The sequence below is a fragment of the Lithobates pipiens genome, unplaced genomic scaffold (assembly GCF_037356315.1).
Source record: "Lithobates pipiens isolate NorthernLeopardFrog02 unplaced genomic scaffold, aLitPip1_a1.2 Scaffold_18, whole genome shotgun sequence".
Taxonomy (NCBI): Eukaryota; Metazoa; Chordata; class Amphibia; order Anura; family Ranidae; genus Lithobates; species Lithobates pipiens.
The window spans coordinates 462,883,669-462,905,350 of record NW_027507758.1 but is presented as its reverse complement, the minus strand read 5'-3'; the positions used below and the strand labels follow the sequence as shown (position 1 = coordinate 462,905,350).

General features: G+C 40.2%; 1 protein-coding gene across 1 annotated transcript in view; it reads right to left on the bottom strand.

The window, feature by feature from the left end:
• Positions 1–21,682, bottom strand: part of CLSTN2 (calsyntenin 2) — a 1,222,812-nt gene that overhangs the window by 230,583 nt on the left and 970,547 nt on the right. The window contains exon 6 of the mRNA XM_077488275.1: positions 16,877–17,062. Coding sequence (XP_077344401.1) covers positions 16,877–17,062 — 186 coding nt within the window. The remainder of the gene's footprint in view (positions 1–16,876; positions 17,063–21,682) is intronic.

Genomic DNA, 21,682 nt, shown 5'->3' with positions numbered 1-21,682 from the left:
CCCTCGATATCTGAATGGATTAAAAGAGTAGACCGTATAGCTGAAATGGAATGCCTTATATCTCAGGCTAAAGATGACCCCTCCAAGCATGGACAACTCTGGACGTGCTGGAAACTTTTCAAGGAATCCTTCATTTCTACCGACCAAAGCTCTTCCCTACTGCAATAATACAACTTATGTTTGTAATCATAACTGCTGGAGGTTCAGTATGACCCCATTTCTGTCAGTACACCTTCTCTTACACTATTTCCCTACTGCCCTATGCTATGGTCTATTCCCCCTTGCTTCCTTATCCCATGACCATACCCGACACTTTTATCTTGTATCACTAAGGAGCCTTTTAAATGTATCTTAGCTGAATATGATCCAATTGGTCATTAGGCCCATACAATTTTCTAGTCTCAGAGTACCGTCGGCTGAATAACTTTATAGACCCTCCCTAGCTTCCTGTAATGTTACAGAGCCCCCCCTCCGGCCACAGCGTGTTCCCCATTGGGGTGGCCGTAAATTTGGGACAGCTGATGGATCCTTTCTTGGACAATCCACAAGTTTGACGTTAGCACTTTTTCAGTTCAATACGTTTCACTACCGAGGCTAGTTTCCACTATATTGTTTGTGGCACCGTGTTCATTGGTACAAACTTACAGGTAACTTCACTTGATACATTATCTGTTGTTCTCCACGTAATGATATCACTTTTGTCTATGTTTTTTTTGGGGTATGATAGTACCATTTTTTGTTCAATCTGTACCATAAGAATTGTACCTACTGCTTATGCTGTATGTTTACAAAAACTTCTAATAAAATTCATGTTGGAAAGTAACTCTCCCAGGTGGATGAGGGGACCCAGGATCTCCTAATGGTGTCTCCAAATGGCCTTATGGGTATTAACCGGCCTGGAGGGGCAGCTATTCAATAGGAACACCACAACAACTCTCATCCAAACACAATATGTAGGAAAAAAAGAAGAAAGGGTGCTCCGATAGTGCAGGTCACTTATTATTGGTTTATTAAACGGACATACATGGAATTAAAAAGTGATCATGGTGAATAAAAAGCAATGTGAGGATTGATGAGCCTTGCCTGACGTGTTTCATTCTACTAGGACATCTACAGGGGCATTTAAATGTTCCCCCACATTGCCATATATATATAGCTATCCTAAGAACCACATATCCAATTAATATCAATCAATTAAACATGGGAATAAAACAGCCTTCGATTGGAGGTGGACTGGCCAGCTGTTCACTTGTATTCCAAGCCTCGATCAAAACTGGCAATAAACTAATTCTAAAATCATCTCCACCAATAGAAAACCACCCAGTAGAGCATGTGCAGAAGTGGCGTGGCTTCCACACAAAAAGCCTGTGAAAAAACCTTGACACATGACTATCAATGGGAGTGATTAAACTTCACCATATCACGTGGGGGATAATCCCAGATGCAGCGTGACATCAACACCAGTGGGGCGGCGGAGGACATCAATGGTGCGACGTATCACACCGCGCAGCGGCCGCCACGCCACGTGGGGAACTATCTTTGCCACTTTGCGTCTCTAACAGTGGCGGTGCTGCCCCGTGTCACATGGCGAAGCCATTTAACCCAGAAAGCATTACCAATGTGACGCATTACGATGCGCAGATGGTGCAGGAATGCACACAGAACCACCAGACTACCAATAGAGATATGCCTACACCAGAAGTAAGGATGAGCCGAACACCCCCAGTTCAGTTCGCACCAGAACCTGCGAACAGACCTAAACTTTGTGTGAACTTTAGAACCCTATTAAGGTCTATGGGACTCAAACATTCAAAATCTAAAGTGCTAATTTTAAAAGCTAATATGCAAGTTACTGTCCTAAAAAGTGTTTGGGGACCTGGGTCCTGCCCCAGGGGATATATATCAATGCAAAAAAAGTTTTAAAAACTGAAGTTTTTTCGGGAGCAGTGATTTTAATAATGATTAAAGTGAAACAATAAAAGTGTAATATTCCTTTAAATTTCATACCTGGGTGGTGTGTTTCCTGTATTACGGGAGCCGACAATTCATTATAGCCGCGAGTGATTTTAAATGACTTTTTTTCTGCAGAAATGACACTTTGTGCAGGGACATTTCTAAGCACTGGAAACATGCACCCCTTTACAGGCATACTATAGACACCCCCCAGGTACAAAATTTAAAGGAATGTTACACTTTTATTGTTTCACTTTAATCATTATTAAAATCACTGCTCCCGAAAAAACTTCAGTTTTAAAACTTTTTTTTGCATTGATCCATGTCCCCTGGGGCAGGACCCAGGTCCCCAAACACTTTTTAGGACAGTAAATTGCATATTAGCCTTTTAAAATGAGAACTTTTGATTTCTCCCATAGACTTGTACAGGGTGTTCTGTGGCTTTTCGAATTTGCTGCGAACACCCCAAATTGTTCACTGTTCGCCAAACAGTTAGACTCGAACTCGAAGCTCATCCTTAACCAGAAGTAATGAAAAAACAAACCAAAAATATAACGTTACACATAGCTCAGAAACCGGTTGAATATTCTAGATATTCAAGTAACACTAACCTCTCAGTAACAACTGGAGGGTTATAAATAATCAAGCATCAAAATGTTAAGGTACTGAAAAAGAAAGAAAAAGAAAAATAAGATGAAATTAATATCCGTATAGGGAAGCAGTACCACCCCAGCAATGGTGTGTACTGCAATACAAGAACGGAATATACAGATCCATATGAATACAAAACAGACTATGCTATGACAGGCTATCCACTAACCAAATCTCAAAACATGGTAAATAGAAAGGAAAAAGAAAATGAAAAAAAATGTATTAAGCTTGATTAATAAATGAGTTGATGTCCCACTCGACATTGATGCTGTATGGCGAGTGGGACCGGAGCTTGTGGATCCAATAGGCTCCAGTCTGGAGACTCCACGTAGGTGGGACTCCCCCTTCAATTAGGAACAAACTTATCAATGATCAAAAATTGAGTAACAGTGGGATCTTGGTTATGGTGTCTCAAATAGTGTTGAGGAACACTATGATTATTTTTTCCTGCCTTAATATTAGTTAGGTGTTCATTAACTCAAATGGAAAAAGTTCTTATAGTACGTCCTATATACTGTTTTTTGCATGGACAAGTCAAGAGGCACACTACAAACTTGGTGGCACAGGTAGGGAAATGCTTCATGGGGTATATCCATTGTGTAACAGATGATTGAAATGTCTCAGTTTTATGTCTACCACTAGTATTGTGAAGACATACATTGTATCTCCTACATGGAAAATAGCCCTTGTCCTGTTGGAAAAAGGAGATATTCCTAGGGGGATGTTGAACCTTGGCACCCCAGATGTTTTGGAACTACATTTCCCATGATGCTCATGCACTCTGAACTGTAGTTGAGCATCATGGGAAATGTAGTTCCAAAACTTCTGGGGTGCCAAGGTTCGCCATCACTGGCCTATAGTCTCTTGTTCAGTCCCAAACTCTGAGAAGTAGATTTCAGGAGAAGGGCTATGAATCCATCAAGCTTGATGCAGAGATCCAGCAGATTTCACTAATTGAAAGAAAGTCTTTAATAAAGACATGTCCCAAGGTTGCCATTGATAATAAATTCAGGTGGTCTTTCTTCACTACTTATTCAGTTCAGTCTAGGCAAATAAAAAGTATTATTAAAAAACACTGGGGGGGGGGGGGGGGTCTCCAAAATGACAGATTTTTAAGACTGGTTATTCCTGAACAAGCAAGGGTTATTTTTAGGGGCACAGTCCATCCAGGGACAGATAAATCCTAATGTTATAGATCCCCCCCCCCCCCCTCAGGAATATCTCCTTTTTCCAACAGTGCAAGGGCTATTTTCCATGTAGGAGATGCAATGTATGTCTTCACAATACTAGTGGTAGACACGAAACCGAGACATTTCAATCATCTGTCACACAACGCATATACCCCACAAAGTATTTCACTACCTGTGCCACCAAGCTTGTAGTGTACCTCTTGACTTGTCCATGCAAAAAACAGTATATAGGACGTACTATAAGAACTTTTTCCATTTGAGTTAATGAACACCTAACTAATATTAAGGCAGGAAAAACGAATCATAGTGTTCCTCAACACTATTTGATACACCATAACCAAGATCCCACTGGTACTCAATTTTTGATCATTGATAAGTTTGTTCCTAATTGGAGGGTGAGTCCTGCCTACATGGAGTCTCCAGACTCGAGACCTATTGGATCCACGAGCTCCGGTCCCACTCGCCATACGGCATTAATGTTGAGTGGGATATCAACTCGTTTATTAATCAAGCTTAATACATTTTTTCATTTTCTTTTCCCTTTCTCTTTACCACTATGTTTTGAGATTTGGCTAGTGGATAGCCTGTCATAGCATAGTCTGTTTTGTATTCATATGGATCTATATATTCCGTTCTTGGATTGCAGTACACACCATTGTTGGGGTGGTACTACTTCCCTATACGAATATTAATTTCATCTTATTTTTCTTTTTCTTTCTTTTTCAGTACCTTAACATTTTGATGTTTTATTATTTGTAACCCTCCAGTTGTTATTGAGAGGTTAGTGTTGCTTGAATATCTAGAATATTCAACCGGTTTCTGATATAAATGTAGTATTATATTTTTGGTTTGTTTTTTCATTATTCCAGTGTAGGCATATCTCCATTTGAAGTCAGACGGTTCTGTGTGCATTCCTGCACCGTCTGCACAGCGTGATGCATCACGTTGGCGGCACTTTCTGGGTCATATGGCTTTGCCATATGATGCGGCTCTGCATCGCTGCTGTTAGAGACACACAGTGGCAAAGATAGTTCCCCACGTGGTGTAGCTCCAGCTGCACGGCGTGATACGTCGAGCTGGTGATGCCTTCTGGGTCATGTGGCTTGAGACTTAGTATGTCATCACTTGTCTCTCACGTGGAGTGGAACCGCGCCACTGGTGTTGTTGACACGCTGCGTCGAAGATTATCCCCACTTGGTATGGCAAAGTTTAAGTTAAGTTAAGTTTAATCACTCCCATTGTTGGGCATGTGTGTGAAAGCTTTTTTCGCATGCTTTTTAATGTGGTTTAGACCACGTGGAAGCCACGCCACTTTCTATTGGTGGAGATGATTTTAGAATTAGTTTATTGCCGTTTCAATCGAGGCTTGGAATACAAGTGAACAGCTGACCAGTCTACCTCCAATCGGAGCCTGTTTTATTCCCATGGTTAATTGATTGATGTTAATTGGATATGTATATATATATATATATATATATATATATATATATATATATATATGTGTGTGTGTGTGTGTGTGTGTTTCAATTAGATGCCCCTGTAGATGTTTTAGTAGGACGAAATGCATCGGGCAAGGCTCATCGCTCCTCACATTGCTTTTTATTCATCGTGATCACTTTTTACTTCCATGTATGTCGGTTTTTAATAAACCTACTTTTTTGACCTCCACTATCGGAACCCCCTTCTTTTTTTCCTACATATTGTGTTTGTATGAGAGTTGTCCATCAGAGAGAGTTACTGATCTGGATAGCCAGGCTTTTATGATTCGGTGTCGCTGACATCTGGGTCCACCAGTTCCGGTGAGAGAGTCTTATCCATCTAGAAGGATTCACCATCTTTGATGTTCCATATTACACTTTTTCACATCAGAAGATCGTCACTTCATTGTTGTGGGCTTCTATTTTTTCCTTTACAGGATTTGATTTGTGTTATGGGACATATCTTTTCATTTACATTTTATTTATTTTACTATGTTGAACTTTAGTATTCATGTTTTCACTGAATGATTATTGCCGCTGGCCAAATGCGATCGCGTGTACGAGTGCCAGCATGGGGATTTGTGTGTGTAAACACACAAAATCATGTATTGTCACAGGAAAGGAGACATGTCATTTGTTCCTAGTTAGTAGCAACAGTGATATGTCTCCTCTCTTACTCAGTCCTATCCCCATACAGTTATAACACACATTTAACCCCTTGATCGCCCCCAATGTTAACCCCTTCCCTGCCAGTGACATTTGAACAGAAATCAGTGCATTTTTATTACACTGGTCGCTGTATAATTGTCAATGGTCCCAAAAATATGTCAAAAGGGTCAGATCTGTCCATCGCAATGATGCAATATCACTAAAAATTGCAGCTCACCAACATTACTAGTATAATGTCATAAATGCCATAAATCTTTCCCATAGTTTGTGGACACAAACCAATCAATATATGCTTATTTGTGATTTTTTTACCAAAATTATGTAGAAGAATACATATTGGCCTAAACTGATGAAGATTTTTTTTTTTTTTATATTTGGGGGATATTTATTATAGTAAAAAGTAAAAAAATATATATATTTTTTTAAATTGTCAGTCTTTTTTTATTTATAGAGCAAAAAATAAAAACTACAGAGGTAATCAAACACCACCAAAAGGAATCTCTATTTGTGGAAAAAAAGGGATGCAAATTTCGTTTGGGTACAGCATTGTATGACCGCGCAATTGTCAGTTAAAGCAACGCAGTGCCAAATTGTAAAAAAATGCTCTAGGCAGGAAGGGGGTAAAATCTTCTGGGGCTGAAGTGGTTAAAGAGTAAATCCATCATTGAAAGCATAATCAAAATATATCTTCACCTATTATCATCAGGTTCAGATTTTTAGAAAGTCACATTCTTTTATTATCTATTATTTTATCTTATTATTACAAAAATCATTAGTTTATATGTATGACATCTACCTAGATATCTGAAGTAAAAATTAATATGCAGATTTCCCCCTTCATGACCATGTTTCTTAGAAGAAACATTTTCATTATTATTGGGAATAATTAAAAAAGTATTAAAATTGTGTAACGGGTATAAATGTGTAGTATTAACTTTGTACTTTTTCTGGAAACTAGTGTAGGCTACACAGGCAAGTAAGCGATTGATGACCAGCTGTTTTTTAGGAACACAACCAGCTAGTAGGAAGCCTCCACCAAATCTGTTAAAGCAGAGTTCCACCCAAAAGTGGAAGTTCAAATTATCTGCCTCTTCCCCTCCTCTGGTGCCACATTTGGCACCTTTCGGGAGGGAGCAGGTAGCTGCTTTTGACAGGTACTCGTCCCCATCTCCAAGAAATCTCTCTAATAGTGGCTGCAACAGAGAGCTGATGGAAATATCGGCTGGGGTGCCGACATTGCTGGATTCCAGGACAGGTATCCTGCTATTAAAAGTCAACAGCTACAGTATGTGTAGCTGCTGACTTTACATTTTTTGCTGGGGGGGCGGAACTCCATTTTAAGAATCATGTTCATCAAAGCGTCTGTTACCCCAAAATGTATTATTCCTTTTGTGTATCTGCTGTACCATGTACTTGTAAGAGAAAGTATCCTGTTGTCTTTGCATTGATTCCTTTGTGAGAAATCCCTGATGTTGCTGCCAGTCCCTCTGCTTTCTATTAAAAACTGACCATGCTAAGCAGCAGAGCACACCATGGTCAGTTATCTAGTTATGCTGGAAACTCAGTGTGCTCTCCTCCAATGATTAGACTTGTCCTGACACACCTTTCCTGCACAGCCTGCCACTGGAAAGCTCAGTATGCTGCTGCTTCTCCTCCCCCCAGCTCTTATGCAGCTGAGAACAGAGGGAATGTGATCACTTTAAAAAAGGTATTTATAATGTTTTTTTAACATCTATACAAAAATGTTTTGCCTTTGATTTCCATTTTAAACTGAATGGCTTGTTTTACAAGGTGATCACTTACAATAACTTTAAATAGCATGTGTAGTGGTTTTTGTGACAATAATGAGGTCCAATGAACCCCAAACTGTGTAGGGAGGATATGCTGAACTTGGTGCTAACCTTAGTTTAACAAGTTTCTAAGTCTGTGGCATTAGATTTAAGTTTTATTTTCACAGGGCCAGGCAGAAGCACAAGCCACAAGCAGGCTATAATACATTTTATTAAACGTCATTAGAATAAATCTGTAAACATTCTCATGGTATCATAAATCCTCTTTAGCCAGAATCTGTACAGCTGTCAAAAAGGCCAGTCATTAATGGCTGATTGGAGGCCATAGGGTCCATTAGCAGGATGTCTCTTAATCCAAGTCCTCTAAAAAGGCTATCCTCTGGTCATAAATTGCCAATACCTATGTGGATCTGGTTTTACTTGACCTGAAACTACGCTTTTAATAAAACCCATGTCTCAAAATCTATTCTGATATGATAAAATGACAGTAATAAGCATTTAACCAAATGTACAAGAAATTAATAATTAGCATGATATCAGACATGCCTATGCCATAATGTACAGCTGGCATTTTAGGCACATTACAAGCTTTAGGATAATGGACATAAAATCAATATCATCTTTGATATCTATCAAATTGTGATTTCATTCTATTCAATAACACATTGTTTGTTGGACTGGAAAATAAAGCCATCTGGAAATATTGGTACAGTTAAAAAAAAATGGCACTGATGGAATTCCAGCTAACGCATCATACAACATTTAAATACCCCTCAGCACACTCCTCAGATCCTTTGATTAGTTGTGTTATTTCTTTAAACTCTATCCTTGGGAATTTAAGAAGATGGCTGCATTTTCAGCTTTACAGCTCATTTTCCATCAACATCATGCCAGATTGCTAAGGGTCATTTATGAGAGCTTATCACACCATACCTTATCACATCAGACTGGACAATGGACTGGATTTTACCGGAGCCAAAGAACAAACCAAGTTTGTTAAGTACTTTTTCACATTGTATCCCATTTATTTTCTGTTGTTAATTGTTTATTTGGTAATATCTTTTTCTATAAATATTTTCTTCCACTTTTTTTTCGTTTCTTTCATTAAAATGATATTTAAAAATTGTTAAATGAATTCTGTCCTTGCCTCTTTGAAAAGCAACCCCTACCATATTTTTCTATTACCTTCCTGTCTGCAAAACAATGACACTCCTAAAGATTTGAATTGTTACTGCAAATGCAGTAAAAAGTGTGTTTCCACTAAAATATGCTATGGTAGCTATGGTGTGTGTAACTTGTTAACTGTGGAGTTAACAAACCCGAGTAATGAACGCGCTCAGTCTGCTATCACTTTGCTTGTTGAAAGTCTCTGGGCAGTGTGAGAGTCAGCCATCGTCACAGTTTTGAACCTATTTCATCATTTATTATAGTCAAGGACAAAAAGTAAAATTTTCCTTTTTTTAAGGTTATTAAAATATTGTATATTTAAACTGTGTTTTTTAACTAGCAGGAATTCTCAGTAATTTTTTATACGTCCTGATTTTTTGATGAAAAACAAATCTGTTGCTCAATAGATGAAGCTGCAGTTTACAGACACACATGCATGCTTCATTGCAGGGACTCCACGAGATGGCTGTCTGGGATTTTAGTTACACAAAACGAAAAAAAAGACAGGCAGCTCGCTTTACTTGAGTAGATAATGCAATAAGTGATCTTAATATAGATATTGTGATAAGTATATAATACTGATAGTATTATCAGATGGATTCTGATATTTAAAAAAAAAAAAGTGTCTCACTTAATGCAGCCCGAGTTATTGATTTCTGCAAAGTGATCTCAAGAATAAGGCATAGGTTTTGACTTTGTAAAGGGAAATAGATGCACTTTGCAAGTGACGTTACACTCATTTTCCCCAGAGTGAATGCGGCGAAGCTTCACTTTGTGAGGAATACCCAATTAAGTGCAAGGATCACAAAAAAAGCATTTTAACTTGCACATGATTGGATGATGATAATCAGCAGAGCTTCACCCCATTCACTGAAAGCAGAGCTTCACGCTAAGCTCTGGGGAAAATGAGTGCAACTGTACTCCACAGTCTATTTTCCTTTAGTAAATCAACCCCAAAGTGAAATAACCTGCACCTACAGACACAAAAGGAGCTCTCTGCCTAGAAAATTACCTTAAAAATCTGTATGGCAAGATTATTAGATGTGTGGAACTTTAGCTGCTCCTGCAGTGCCAGATATCTGATAACTTATACCTAGCCTCCACCCTTCCCTATCATATAAAGTATTGCAGAAAAGAAAGCTTAGACAGTTGCAACTTCTAATTATTTTATTTGGCCAAAGAACAGACCTTTTTCTGGGGTATTCCTCTCTAAATTTGTGATGGAGAACAACAGAAAAGCAGCAAAGCATGATATATTTGTAATGCAGGTTAGATATATTGTGTTTAACCACTAGAGACCTGCGCTATAGCTGAATGACGGCTACAGCGCGGACCTCCTTTGCCGGGACTATGTCTATTGACGTCGTCCCGTGCACGAGCGGCCTGCGCACCCCCCTGAGAGGCGCGCGCGGCGCGCTCTGTGATCGGCGAGTCTATGAGACTCGCCTGATCACTGATCCGGGCAAGGGGTCGATCCCGACCCCTTACCACGTGATCAGCTGTCAGCCAATGACAGTTGATCATGTGATACAATGGAGCCGGTAATCGGCTATTATTCCTCCTCGCGCTGTCAGCGCGAGGAGAAAAAAAAAGAGCCGATCACCGGTGGCCGTGATCGGGACATCAGTCCCAATCACGGCCAGCCCTGCCAGTGCCCACCTGCCCCCTGCCAGTGCCACCTCATTAAAAAATAAGTGCCCCCCATCAGTGCCACCCAGCAGTGCCCATAGTGCCACCCAGCAGTGCCCAGAGTGCCACCCATCAGTGCCCACAATCTGCCTCAACAACGGTGCTGCACCCCAGTGCCACATATCAGTGCCCATCAGTGTCATCTACCAGTGCCCATCAGTGCCCATCAGTGCCACCCATCAGTGCCCAGCAGTGCCACCTATCAGAGCCACCTATTAGTGCCACCTATCAGTGCCCATCAGTCCCATCTATCAGTAGTACCTATCAGTGCCCCTTAGTGCCACCCATCCGTGCCATCTTATCTGTGCCCATCTTTGCCCATCAGTGCCGCCTTATCTGTGCCCATCAGTACTGCCTTATCTGTGCCTATTGGTGCCACCTTATCTGTGCCTATTAGTGCCGCCTTAACTATGCCTATCAGTGCCCACCAATGCAGCCTATCAGTGCCGCCTCATCAGCGCACTTCAATGAAGGAGAAAAATGACCTGTTTGCAAAATTTATAACAAACTATTAAACATGATTTTTTTTTGCATCTTTTTTTGTTTGTTTAGCAAAAAATAAAACTCCCAGCTGTAATTAAATACCACCAAAAGAAAGCTCTATTTGTGGGGAAAATGATAAAAATGTCATTTGGGTACAGTGTTGTATGCCCGCGCAATTGTCATTCAAAGTGCATCAGCGCTGAAAGCTGAAAATTGGTCTGGGCAGGAGGGGGGTTTAAGTGCCCAGTAAGCAAGTGGTTAATATTTACAGACATGGATTTGACAGAATTGATAAGTTTACTGAGGAGCAGTTCTGCTACTGGTTCCTCGTGGGCAGGTACTTTAACCAGTTCAGCCCCAGAAGATTTTACCCCCTTCCTGACCAGAGCACTTTTTACAATTTGACACTGCGTCGCTTTAACCACTTCAGGACCGCCGTATTGCCAATGTACGTCAGCACAATGGCACAGGCAGGCACAATCACGTACATCTACGTGATTGCCTTCCAGCGGGTGGGGGGTCCGATCGGACCCCCTCCCGATGGTTACGGCGGTCCGATTCGGTCCAGGAGCGCTCCGTGATGAGGGGATGGCCGTTGGTTTTCGGCCACCCCCTCTGGATCGCTCCTGGCCAATGAGAAGCTTCCTCCCCTGTGTATTGTTTACACAGGAAGGAGGAAGTGATGTCATTCTCCTCGGGGCGGTCTTTTTGACCGGACTACGAGGAGAAGACAGAAAGTAAGTGTGCACCAACACTACACTGACATGTAGGTACACACAGGCACACAAACCCCCCCCCCCCGATCCCCCCCCCCGATTGCCCCCCGATCCCCCCCCGCCCCCCCTCCCCCCCCAGTCACAGTGTCACTGATTGCATTGATCATTTCTTTACTGATCAATGCATTCAGTGTCAGTTGTGACAGTAAAAACTGTCAGGACAGTTAGTGTTAGGTCCAGGGTAGCCCCCTATCACCCCCCAATAAAGATTTAACCCCCTGATTGCCCCTAGAGTTAACCCTTTCACCCCCTTTTGCCAGTGTCACTAAGCGATCATTTTTCTGAACGCTGCATGTGTCGCTAGGTAGCTAGTTATTTTTTTAGGTTCACCGCCAGGTTTTTATATCGCTAGGTACCCCGATATACTACCCAATAATGGTTTTAACCCCCTGTTTGCCGCTAGTTAACCCTTTCACCCCCTTTTGCCAGTGTCACTAAGCGATCGTTTTTCTGATCGCTGCATTAGTGTCGCTACAGTCGCTAGGTAGCTAGTTATTTTTTTAGGTTCACCGCCAGGTTTTTATAGCGCTAGGTACCCCGATATACTACCCAATAATGGTTTTAACCCCCTGATTTCCGCTAGTTAACCCTTTCACCCCCTTTTGCCAGTGTCACTAAGCGATAATTTTTCTGAACGCTGCATCAGTGTCGCTAGTGTCGCTAGGTAGCTAGTTATTTTTTTAGGTTCACCGCCAGGTTTTTATAGCGCTAGGTACCCCGATATACTACCCAATAATGGTTTTAACCCCCTGATTGCTGCTAGTTAACCCTTTCACCCCCTTTCACCAGCGATCACAGTATAAGTGTCACTGGTGACGCTGGTTAGCCAGTTAGTTATTTAGGTTCCCCGTCAGGTTTTTATATAGCGCCAGGGACCCCCATATACTACCTAATAAAAATTTGAACCCCCTGATTGCTCCTAGTTAACCCTTTCACCACTGATCACCATATAAGTGTTACGGGTGACTCTGGTTAGTTTGTTTTTTATAGCATCAGGGCACCCACCATTTATTACCCAATAAAGGTTTAACCCCCTGATCACCCGGCGGGTGATATCAATTAGGTTTTAGGGTCAGGGTCTGCGTCGCCCCAGGCAGCGCTAGGTTAGTGCCAGTACCGCTAACACCCACACACAAAGCATACACCTCCCGTAGTGGTATAGAATCTGAACAGATCAATATCTGATCTGATCAGATCTATACTAGCGTCCCCAGCAGTTTAGGGTTCCAAAAAAACGCATTGTTAGCGGGATCAGCCCAAATACCTGCTGGCACCTGCGTTTTGCCCCTCTGCCCAGCCCACCCAAGTGCAGTATCGATCGATCACTGTCACTTACAAAACACTAAACACATAACTGCAGCGATCGCAGAGTCAGGCCTGATCCCTGCCATCGCTAACAGGTTTTTTGGTAGCATTTTATATTCAAATCCGGAAGGCAGTGCTTGGTTTTCGGGGTCCCGTACGTGGCTAGGCTCCCAAAAAGTCCCCCACATGTGGTATCCCCGTACTCGGGAGAAGCAGCAGAATTTATTTTGGGGTGTAATTTGACTTCTGCCCATAGCATGTGTGAGCAATATATCATTTAGTGACAACTTTGTGCAAAAAAAAAAAAAGTTTGTAATATTCCCGCAACTTTTGGCAAAATATAAAATATTCCATGGACTCAACATGCCTCTCAGTAAATAGCTTGGGGTGTCTACTTTCCAAAATGGGGTCATTTGGGGGGGTTTTGTGCTATTTTGGCATTTTATGGACTTCAAAACTGTGATAGGTAGTGAGGAGTTAAATCAAAAATTTGCACCCTTAGAAATCCTGAAGGTGGTGATTGGTTTTCGGGGTGCCGTGCGCGACTAGACTCCCAAAAAGTCCCACACATGTGGTATCCCCGTACTCAGGAGAAGCAGCAGAATGTATTTTGGGGTGTCATTTCACATATGCCCATAGCATGTGTGAGCAATATATCATTTAGTGACAACTTGGTGCAAAAAAAAAAAAGTTTGTAATATTCCCGCAACTTGTGGCAAAATATAAAATATTCCAGGGACTCAACATGCCTCTCAGTAAATAGCCTGGGGTGTCTACTTTCCAAAATGGGGTCATTTGGGGGGGTTTTGTGCTATTTTGGCATTTTATGGACTTCAAAACTGTGATAGGTAGTGAGGAGTTAAATCAAAAATTTGCACCCTTAGAAATCCTGAAGGTGGTGATTGGTTTTCGGGGTGCCGTGCGCGACTAGACTCCCAAAAAGTCCCACACATGTGGTATCCCCATACTCGGGAGAAGTAGCGGAATATATTTTGGGGTGCAATTCCACATATAACCATGGCATGTGTGAGCAATATATCATTTAGTGACAACTTTTTGTAAAAAAAATTTTTTTATTTTTTTTTTGTCATTATTCAATCCCTTAGGACAAAAAAAATAAATATTCAATGGGCTCAACATACCCATCAGCAATTTCCTTGGGGTGTCTACTTTCCAAAATGGGGTCATTTGGGGGGGATTTGTACTGCCCTGCCATTTTAGCACCTCAAGAAATGAGATCGGCAGTCATAAATTAAAAGCTGTGTAAATTCCAGAAAATGTACTCTAGTTTGTAGACGCTATAACTTTTGCGCAAACCAAAAAATATACGCTTATTGACATTTTTTTTACTAAAGACATGTGGCTGAATAAATTTTGCCCTCAATGTATGACTAAAATTTAGTTTATTCGATTTTTCTTATAACAAAAAGAAGAAAATATCTTTTTTTTTCAAAATTTTCGCTCTTTTTCCATTTATATCGCAAAAAAAAAAAATCGCAGAGGCAATCAAATACCATCAAAAGAAAGCTCTATTTGTGGGAAGAAAAGGACGCAAATTTCGTTTGGGTGCAATATTGCATGACCGCGCAATTACCAGTTAAAGCAGCGCAGTGCGAAATTGCAAAAAGACCTCTGGTCCTTAAGGTATTTATTGGTCCGGAGCTGAAGTAGTTAACTGACAACTGTGTGGTCGTTTGACGCTGTACCCAAATTAAGTTTGCGTCCTTTTTTTCACACAAATAGGGCTTTCTTTTGGTGGTATTTTATCACCTCTGTGGTTTTCATTTTTTGCACTATAAACAAACAAAAAAAAATGACACTTTTGAAAAAATAAAATATATTTTTTTCTATAATAACCACTTCCCACCCGGCCAATGCATATATACGGCCGGGTGGGAGCCGTCTACTCCTGATAGGACGTTCAGGAACGTCCTTCAGAAGTAGCGGGATCGCGCGCGCGTGCCCGCGCAGCGGCGCGATCCCGATGTGCTCGTGTCACCCGGACACGGCACATCTCAGATCGGCAGGAGGGCTCTGTGATTGGCCCTCCTGATCACATGACGGCCGTGTCCAATCACGGCTGTCATGTGATGTAAACAAACAGCCGGTTGCTAGGCAATCGGCTCTCCTCTCCTCACACGGAAGTCATCGCTGAGGAGAGGAGAGCAGAACGCTGCAGCCGGCTGATGATCAGTGAGTATGAGCTGTTTTTTACAGCTTTTTACTCACTGATCATCAGTCTAGTATCAACACACAACACACCACACAATACAAACACAGTCCCCACATATGTCCCCAAAACACACATGTCCCCAAATAATAAAAACATGTCCCCCACATATGTCCCACTAAAATCACATGTCCCAATGATTATCTGCACACATATGTACGTGATCACCTGCACACATATGTACATGATCATTTGCGTACATATGTCCCTGATCACACAAACCAATTATTATGCACTTAACGGAATTTTTTTTACCAAAAACATGTAGCAGAATACATTTTGGCTTAAATTTATGACAAAATTTGATTTTATTGGATTTCTTTTCAAATAGAAAAAAGAAAATATTGTTTTTTTTTCCAAATTTCCGCTTTTTTTGCGCTTATATCGCAAAAAATAAAAAATGGAGTCGTGAATAAATAACACCAAAATAAAGCTCTATTTGTGCGAACAAAATGATAACAATTTCATTTGGGTACAGTGTAGCATGACTGCGCAATTGTCATTGAAAGCGCTAGAGCGATGAAAGCTGAAAATTGGGCTGGGAAGGAAGGGGGTGAAAGTGCCCTGTATTGTAGTGGATAAATATTAATTATTATTATTAATTATAATAAAAAAAAAACTTTCTTCATCAGTTTAGGCCAATATATATTCTTCTACATATTTTTGGTAAAAAAAAAATCACAATAAGTGTATATTAATTGTTTTGCGCAAAAGTTATAGCGTCTGCAAACTATGGGAAATATTTTTGGCATTTTTATGACTTTTTTGTTATTATTATTTTTTTACTAGTAATGACGGTGATCTGCTATTTTTAGCGGTACAGCAACATTGCAATGGACAGATCAGAGACTATTGGCACATTTTTGGGACCATTGGCATTTATACAGCCATTAGTGCTATAAAAATGCACTGATTACTGTGTAAATATCACTCGCAGGGAAGGAGTTAACACTAGGGGCGATCAAGTGTTTAATTGTGTGTTCCATCAGTGTGTTATAACTGTATGGGGATAGGATTGACTAGGAGAGGGCGACATATAATTTTCCCTACTTAGTAGGAATAAACATATATGGCTCCTCTCCTCTGACAGCATAGGGATTTGTGTGTTTACACATACAAATTCCCATGCTGGCACTCGTGCATGCGAGCGTGCGTGGTCTGCGGCAATTTTGCCCACCAGCCACATGCATCGGGTCCCCCGCCGTGCAGCAGGTGTGCACCCTCTGGTGGCTGAAAAAGGGTAGGATGTACCTGTTCAGGATTTCGCCCAGGAGAGCCATTGTGATCACTCCCCTCCAGCATCTACATTTATCCACAAAGAGCTGCTTTGTAAGTTAGAATCTTTAATGCAAATAGGTATTATAATATATATATATATATATATATATATATATATATATATATATATATATATATATATATATATATATATATATATATATATATATAAAATAATAACTCCCAGTATGACAGTATAATAGGAATCTAGACTTACCACACAATTTTTGCAAGGATGTATCTGAGTATGATTTACGATCGCAACCTTTTCCAACGTGATTGGCCTGCAGTTCAACACTAGTTCTTACTGAGGATACTGGTCCATCACAGGTCTCCAAATGGATATTCGGAAATAGTGCAACACTTCCTGAACCAATGTTGTATTCAATCCTTTTCTCCCAATCTAAAGTAGAATAAAGAAATAATACAAAAATGTATTAAACCTGTTAAGTGCCATAGAGATTCTATACTTCTACAACAGTGCCCATTGTTAAGTCGATCCAACGTACACTGAAAGACTTAGAAACATAGAGACAAAGATGAAGTGGTCCATTGAGTCTGCCTCATTTTTTTGGAATTTGTACAAGTTTTGTATTTTTTTTGGTAAGGTGGTTGTAAATCTTACTCATAAAATCTGAACTAAGCGCATACTGTATATCTGTACTGTTTACTTATCTCTCCCCAAAGCTCTAATTGTCATTTCCCTCTGGAGCTTTGTTCCTCTGTTATCAGCATGAGTCACTTCAGAGAAGTTTTCCCGACACATCAGATCAATTTGTGATGGGGAGGGAGCTCAGCACACAGCTTGTCTATTTACAACATAGCTCTGTATTCCTTCCTTATCTTCTGTGTGTTGTGTGAAGGGGGGGGGGGGGGTGTCTTTCCTCCATTCAGCTCTTCCACGCCTGCAGCACTTCACCCCCCCTCTCTCCTGACAGATGAAGAAAGAATTGACCGCAATTATGCCTATTTGAAGGGGTGTAGGTAAGAGAGGACTGCAGATAAACATGTAAAACATATGTAGGAGGATGTGTTTAATCTCTGTGTATCATCTGAGGCAGTTCACTTTACTGGCTAAATGAGATGGTTTACAACTACGTTAACTAATTTGTCTAAGTATAGATCTCCTGTATGTTTGTTCCAAGCATGTTTGAATCCACTTACTGTTGACTGACTTACTACCTCTGCTGGCAGTTTTTTCCAAGCATCAACTATCCTTTCAGTAAAATAATACTTTCTAAGATTAGTTTTGAACTTTTCTCCTGCTAGCTTAATGTCATGTCCCTGTGTTCATTATTTTCCTTCATATCTCCCATTCCCTTATTTCCTTCATGCTGTACATATTACGTCTCCCCTGACTTACATAACGTAAAATAAACTTTTTTTCCCAGTTTCTGAATTATGGAGGATGCAGATAAATGATTTTAACTGCATTTTAGTGTTATTTATTTATAACAGTTAAGTGCTAGAGTAACAGTATGTAAAATGAGATGCCTGATGTGGCACATAATCGTATATAGCTGGCTCATAACTCACCAATCCCATATTCCTCACAACTGAAAGTGACCAAGGAGGGAAATAAAATATATATAAACTATAACATTTTAATGACAACTTTGCTATATGATAGAACATGTTATTTCTCTCGGAGAATGTTGTTAGCTATGCAAGGGGATTGCTGCCAAAAACTAGTTTTAGTATTATTTTCACAATAAAGCAAGAGGCTGCATAATAGAACTAACATGCTGAGGGGGGAATTTACCAAAACTGTAGCAGCCACAATCTTAGTTAAAGTCTTTAATGTAGTCTTGACAAAAAAAAGGACTCATTTATACTGACATAAAATTTCTCTTAAGGACAATTACTGACAGCTGTAAAAATCACTGATTTTAACAAACTGACAGTAAATTTACTGACAGTTGACAACTCTGCTACCTGTTATAATAAAGATAAGATACATTCTAAACGGTGGACATAGTGGACTTATATTTATATATGCTTACCTTTGTCTAAAAATCTGCTATTGACCATATGTTCTAACGAGAACTCTGGATGCAAGAACGGTCAATGTGGATTAATAACCACCTGAGCTAAAAGCTAAGTCTCCTTTTACGCTTGGAAAGCTGTTAACAAAACAAGGCCTCTTGGTGAAGGCCTGAGGGAACATAACAGAAATGTTGCTACGTATTACAAATCTGTGAATTTACCATTCACACGTGTCCTGCTGGTAAACAAGATCACTCAGGTACTTCCAGGTTTAGCAGTTTTGCTTCTTAAGTCAGATCCAGCTCACTGAACAGAGAAGATGAGGCTCATTAATTATGTTATCAGGAGGTGCCCAAATTCTGAGGTAGAATTCTTCAAATCAGGAAGAGCAACATTAGGGCCAGGATTAGACCTTGCGGGCATTTTCCATAGCATTTGACTGTTTGCCTAGAGTAATTTGAAGTAACTGACAAAGTTCCTTATCTTACCAGGAATAACTGTACCTAGAAGTTTTTTCTTGTTTTCTAACACATGAAGATGCTTCTTTAATAGCTCCACCTTATTCTGAATTTAAATTAATTTCTCAACACAATGTAAATCATCCGAACAGCTACTTTGAGAGTAAATCCAAGTGATTTTATATTACATTTGCTAATTGCTTTTAGTCTACATCTAGCTCCGATGCTGACTGAGCGTGGGAGGTGAAATTAGTTTGTGCTTTCCCTGGGGAGACCCTGGCTAATCTTATTAGAGCTCATTTATTGAGTCACCCATCAGCCATAGGGTGTATATATTTCATTTTTTCCCCTCTTGCAATTTCTGAAGGTTGATTAGTTTCCCTAAGGTTGTTTCATTTTTTTTTATATTGTAATCAAAACTAATTTGCAAATGTAATGGGAATGTATGGAGTCAAATGCCAAGTTTGTACATAACAGTATGGTTCTAATTCAGCAAAGAGGTCTTCACGAGACACACAAAGGAGTCAATGAAAATCATTAATCATTCATATGGCTTCATATTCATCATTCATATGGCTTGAATCTGTCACTCACCCTAGATCAAGTCATTTCATAAGCATACACCATTTAAAAAAGTTTCCATGTAATGGCAAAGTTTCCTTGCATGCAGCAAACTGGATCTTGAAAAGGATTGCAAAACTATCCTTGGCAATAACTTTCATTGACTCATACCGTCCTTAGACCCACAAAGGACCATGAGACTAGCAGGCACATGTCATTCACTCTCGCGCACAAGGATCCACTGGTGCAGACACAAGTATTAATGTTTCCATTAGCTGTTTGCCTTCATGTGAAAGGAGAAATGGGAATGGGGGTTGGTCATGTTTGGTACACGTAGACATGAGTTTATTGTTCAACTCAAACCATCTACAAAAAAAAAAATTACAACTGTTATCACCTATCTCAAAGACAAGCGGGACAAGTCACAGAACAACAAATAGGAAATAAATCCCATTCACTGCGCAATGCAAACGTTTCTCAAGGTGGTAACTGTAATTCTTTGGAAAATATTTTTTTACTGAGGTAGAATACATTTTCTTCTGAATTGAGAATGTCTTTAAAATTCATGTTTGATCGATGTGTTGATTGATGCATTTTATACAAAGAATGAAGATAATGGAAGATGGAAGATGATGCCATTGAGTTTCAGTATGAGCCCACAATCAGATTACTCTATTTTTCTAAACAATCTATAATGTTAGATACTAAAATAGAAATTTATATACAGATGTATTAAAATGTATCTATACTACATTTTTATTTTTAAAAGTAAAAGTCCTGCCTAGATGAACATACCCCGAGACACTTTCTATTACCATAATTAGCCAGAAATAATTAGGTGATTATTAACAGCTTTACTGTAATTTAAAGTTTATCTAAACCCAAATTGTGTGTGTGTTTATATATATACATATACATATATATATATATATATATATAATTTTTTTTTTTTTCCGGGTGGGGGGGTTAGATAGATACTTCTCATCCTTTAAATTTATGTCCACTTTAAAGCTCACCACATGTGTTACAGTCTAATTCACAGAATGTCCTTTAGAGCTATCAACTATTATATAATGTAAGGGGTATGACACACTGGATACAGACTGATTGGATAGTTTTGCTATGTCCTCGTATTACAGTACATACAGTGCCTTGAAAACGTATTCATACCCCTTGAAATTTTCCACATTTTGTCAAGTTACAACCAAAACCGTAAATGTTTTTTATTGGGATTTTATGTGATAGACCAACACAAAATGGCACATAATTGTGAAGTGGGAGGAAAATGATAAATTATTTTCAACTTTTTTTACAAATAAGTGTAGCACACGCTACCTTAGGTAGGTTGCTAAAGGTAGATGTTTGTGTTTTGTTACAGCCAGTGCAAGTAAATTTAGGCAGGCCTAGCTGTGAGCTAAGCCTGTTTGTTTGATATGGGGGCTGGGAGTGGTTTAGTGTAGCAGCAAGTGACTGACATTTACTTCATCTCTCTGGCACCTCCTCTGTTTCTAGAGGATTCTGGAAAAGAGACAGGGCAGAGGATGGGAGTGGCATGGAGTGTCTGACCAATCCCCAACTAGGATTGGCAGGGGGAAGGCCTCCTATATATACTCATGGTCAGCCTGCTGTGGGAGGAGTTGTTGGGTGGAAGAAGTTTAAGGTATTAGGCTGTCATGGCCCTTGAGGGAACATCCTTTCTGAGGGGGGGAGGGGTGACCTCGGGCCTGGAACTGGGGAGCTGGGAGGGGGCCTTTCTTTACACAGTCATCAAGAGGTGTCCTGAACAGGAGCAGGAGGAGGAGAGTGGGGAGCACTGCCGGGCAAGTCATTCAGGAGGGATCCATTCTGGTGTTGAGAATCACAGCGAGAAGCTCAGGGAGGGACATGCCAGGATTGGACATGAAGCCAGAGGAAGAGACTGTGGTGTCGTTAAAGTCAAGTTGCTGCAGGCAAGAGGGTTGGCAGGATTTGCATTTGGAATGAAATTTCTGGGATCAGTAGTCCAACGAGTTTCAGTT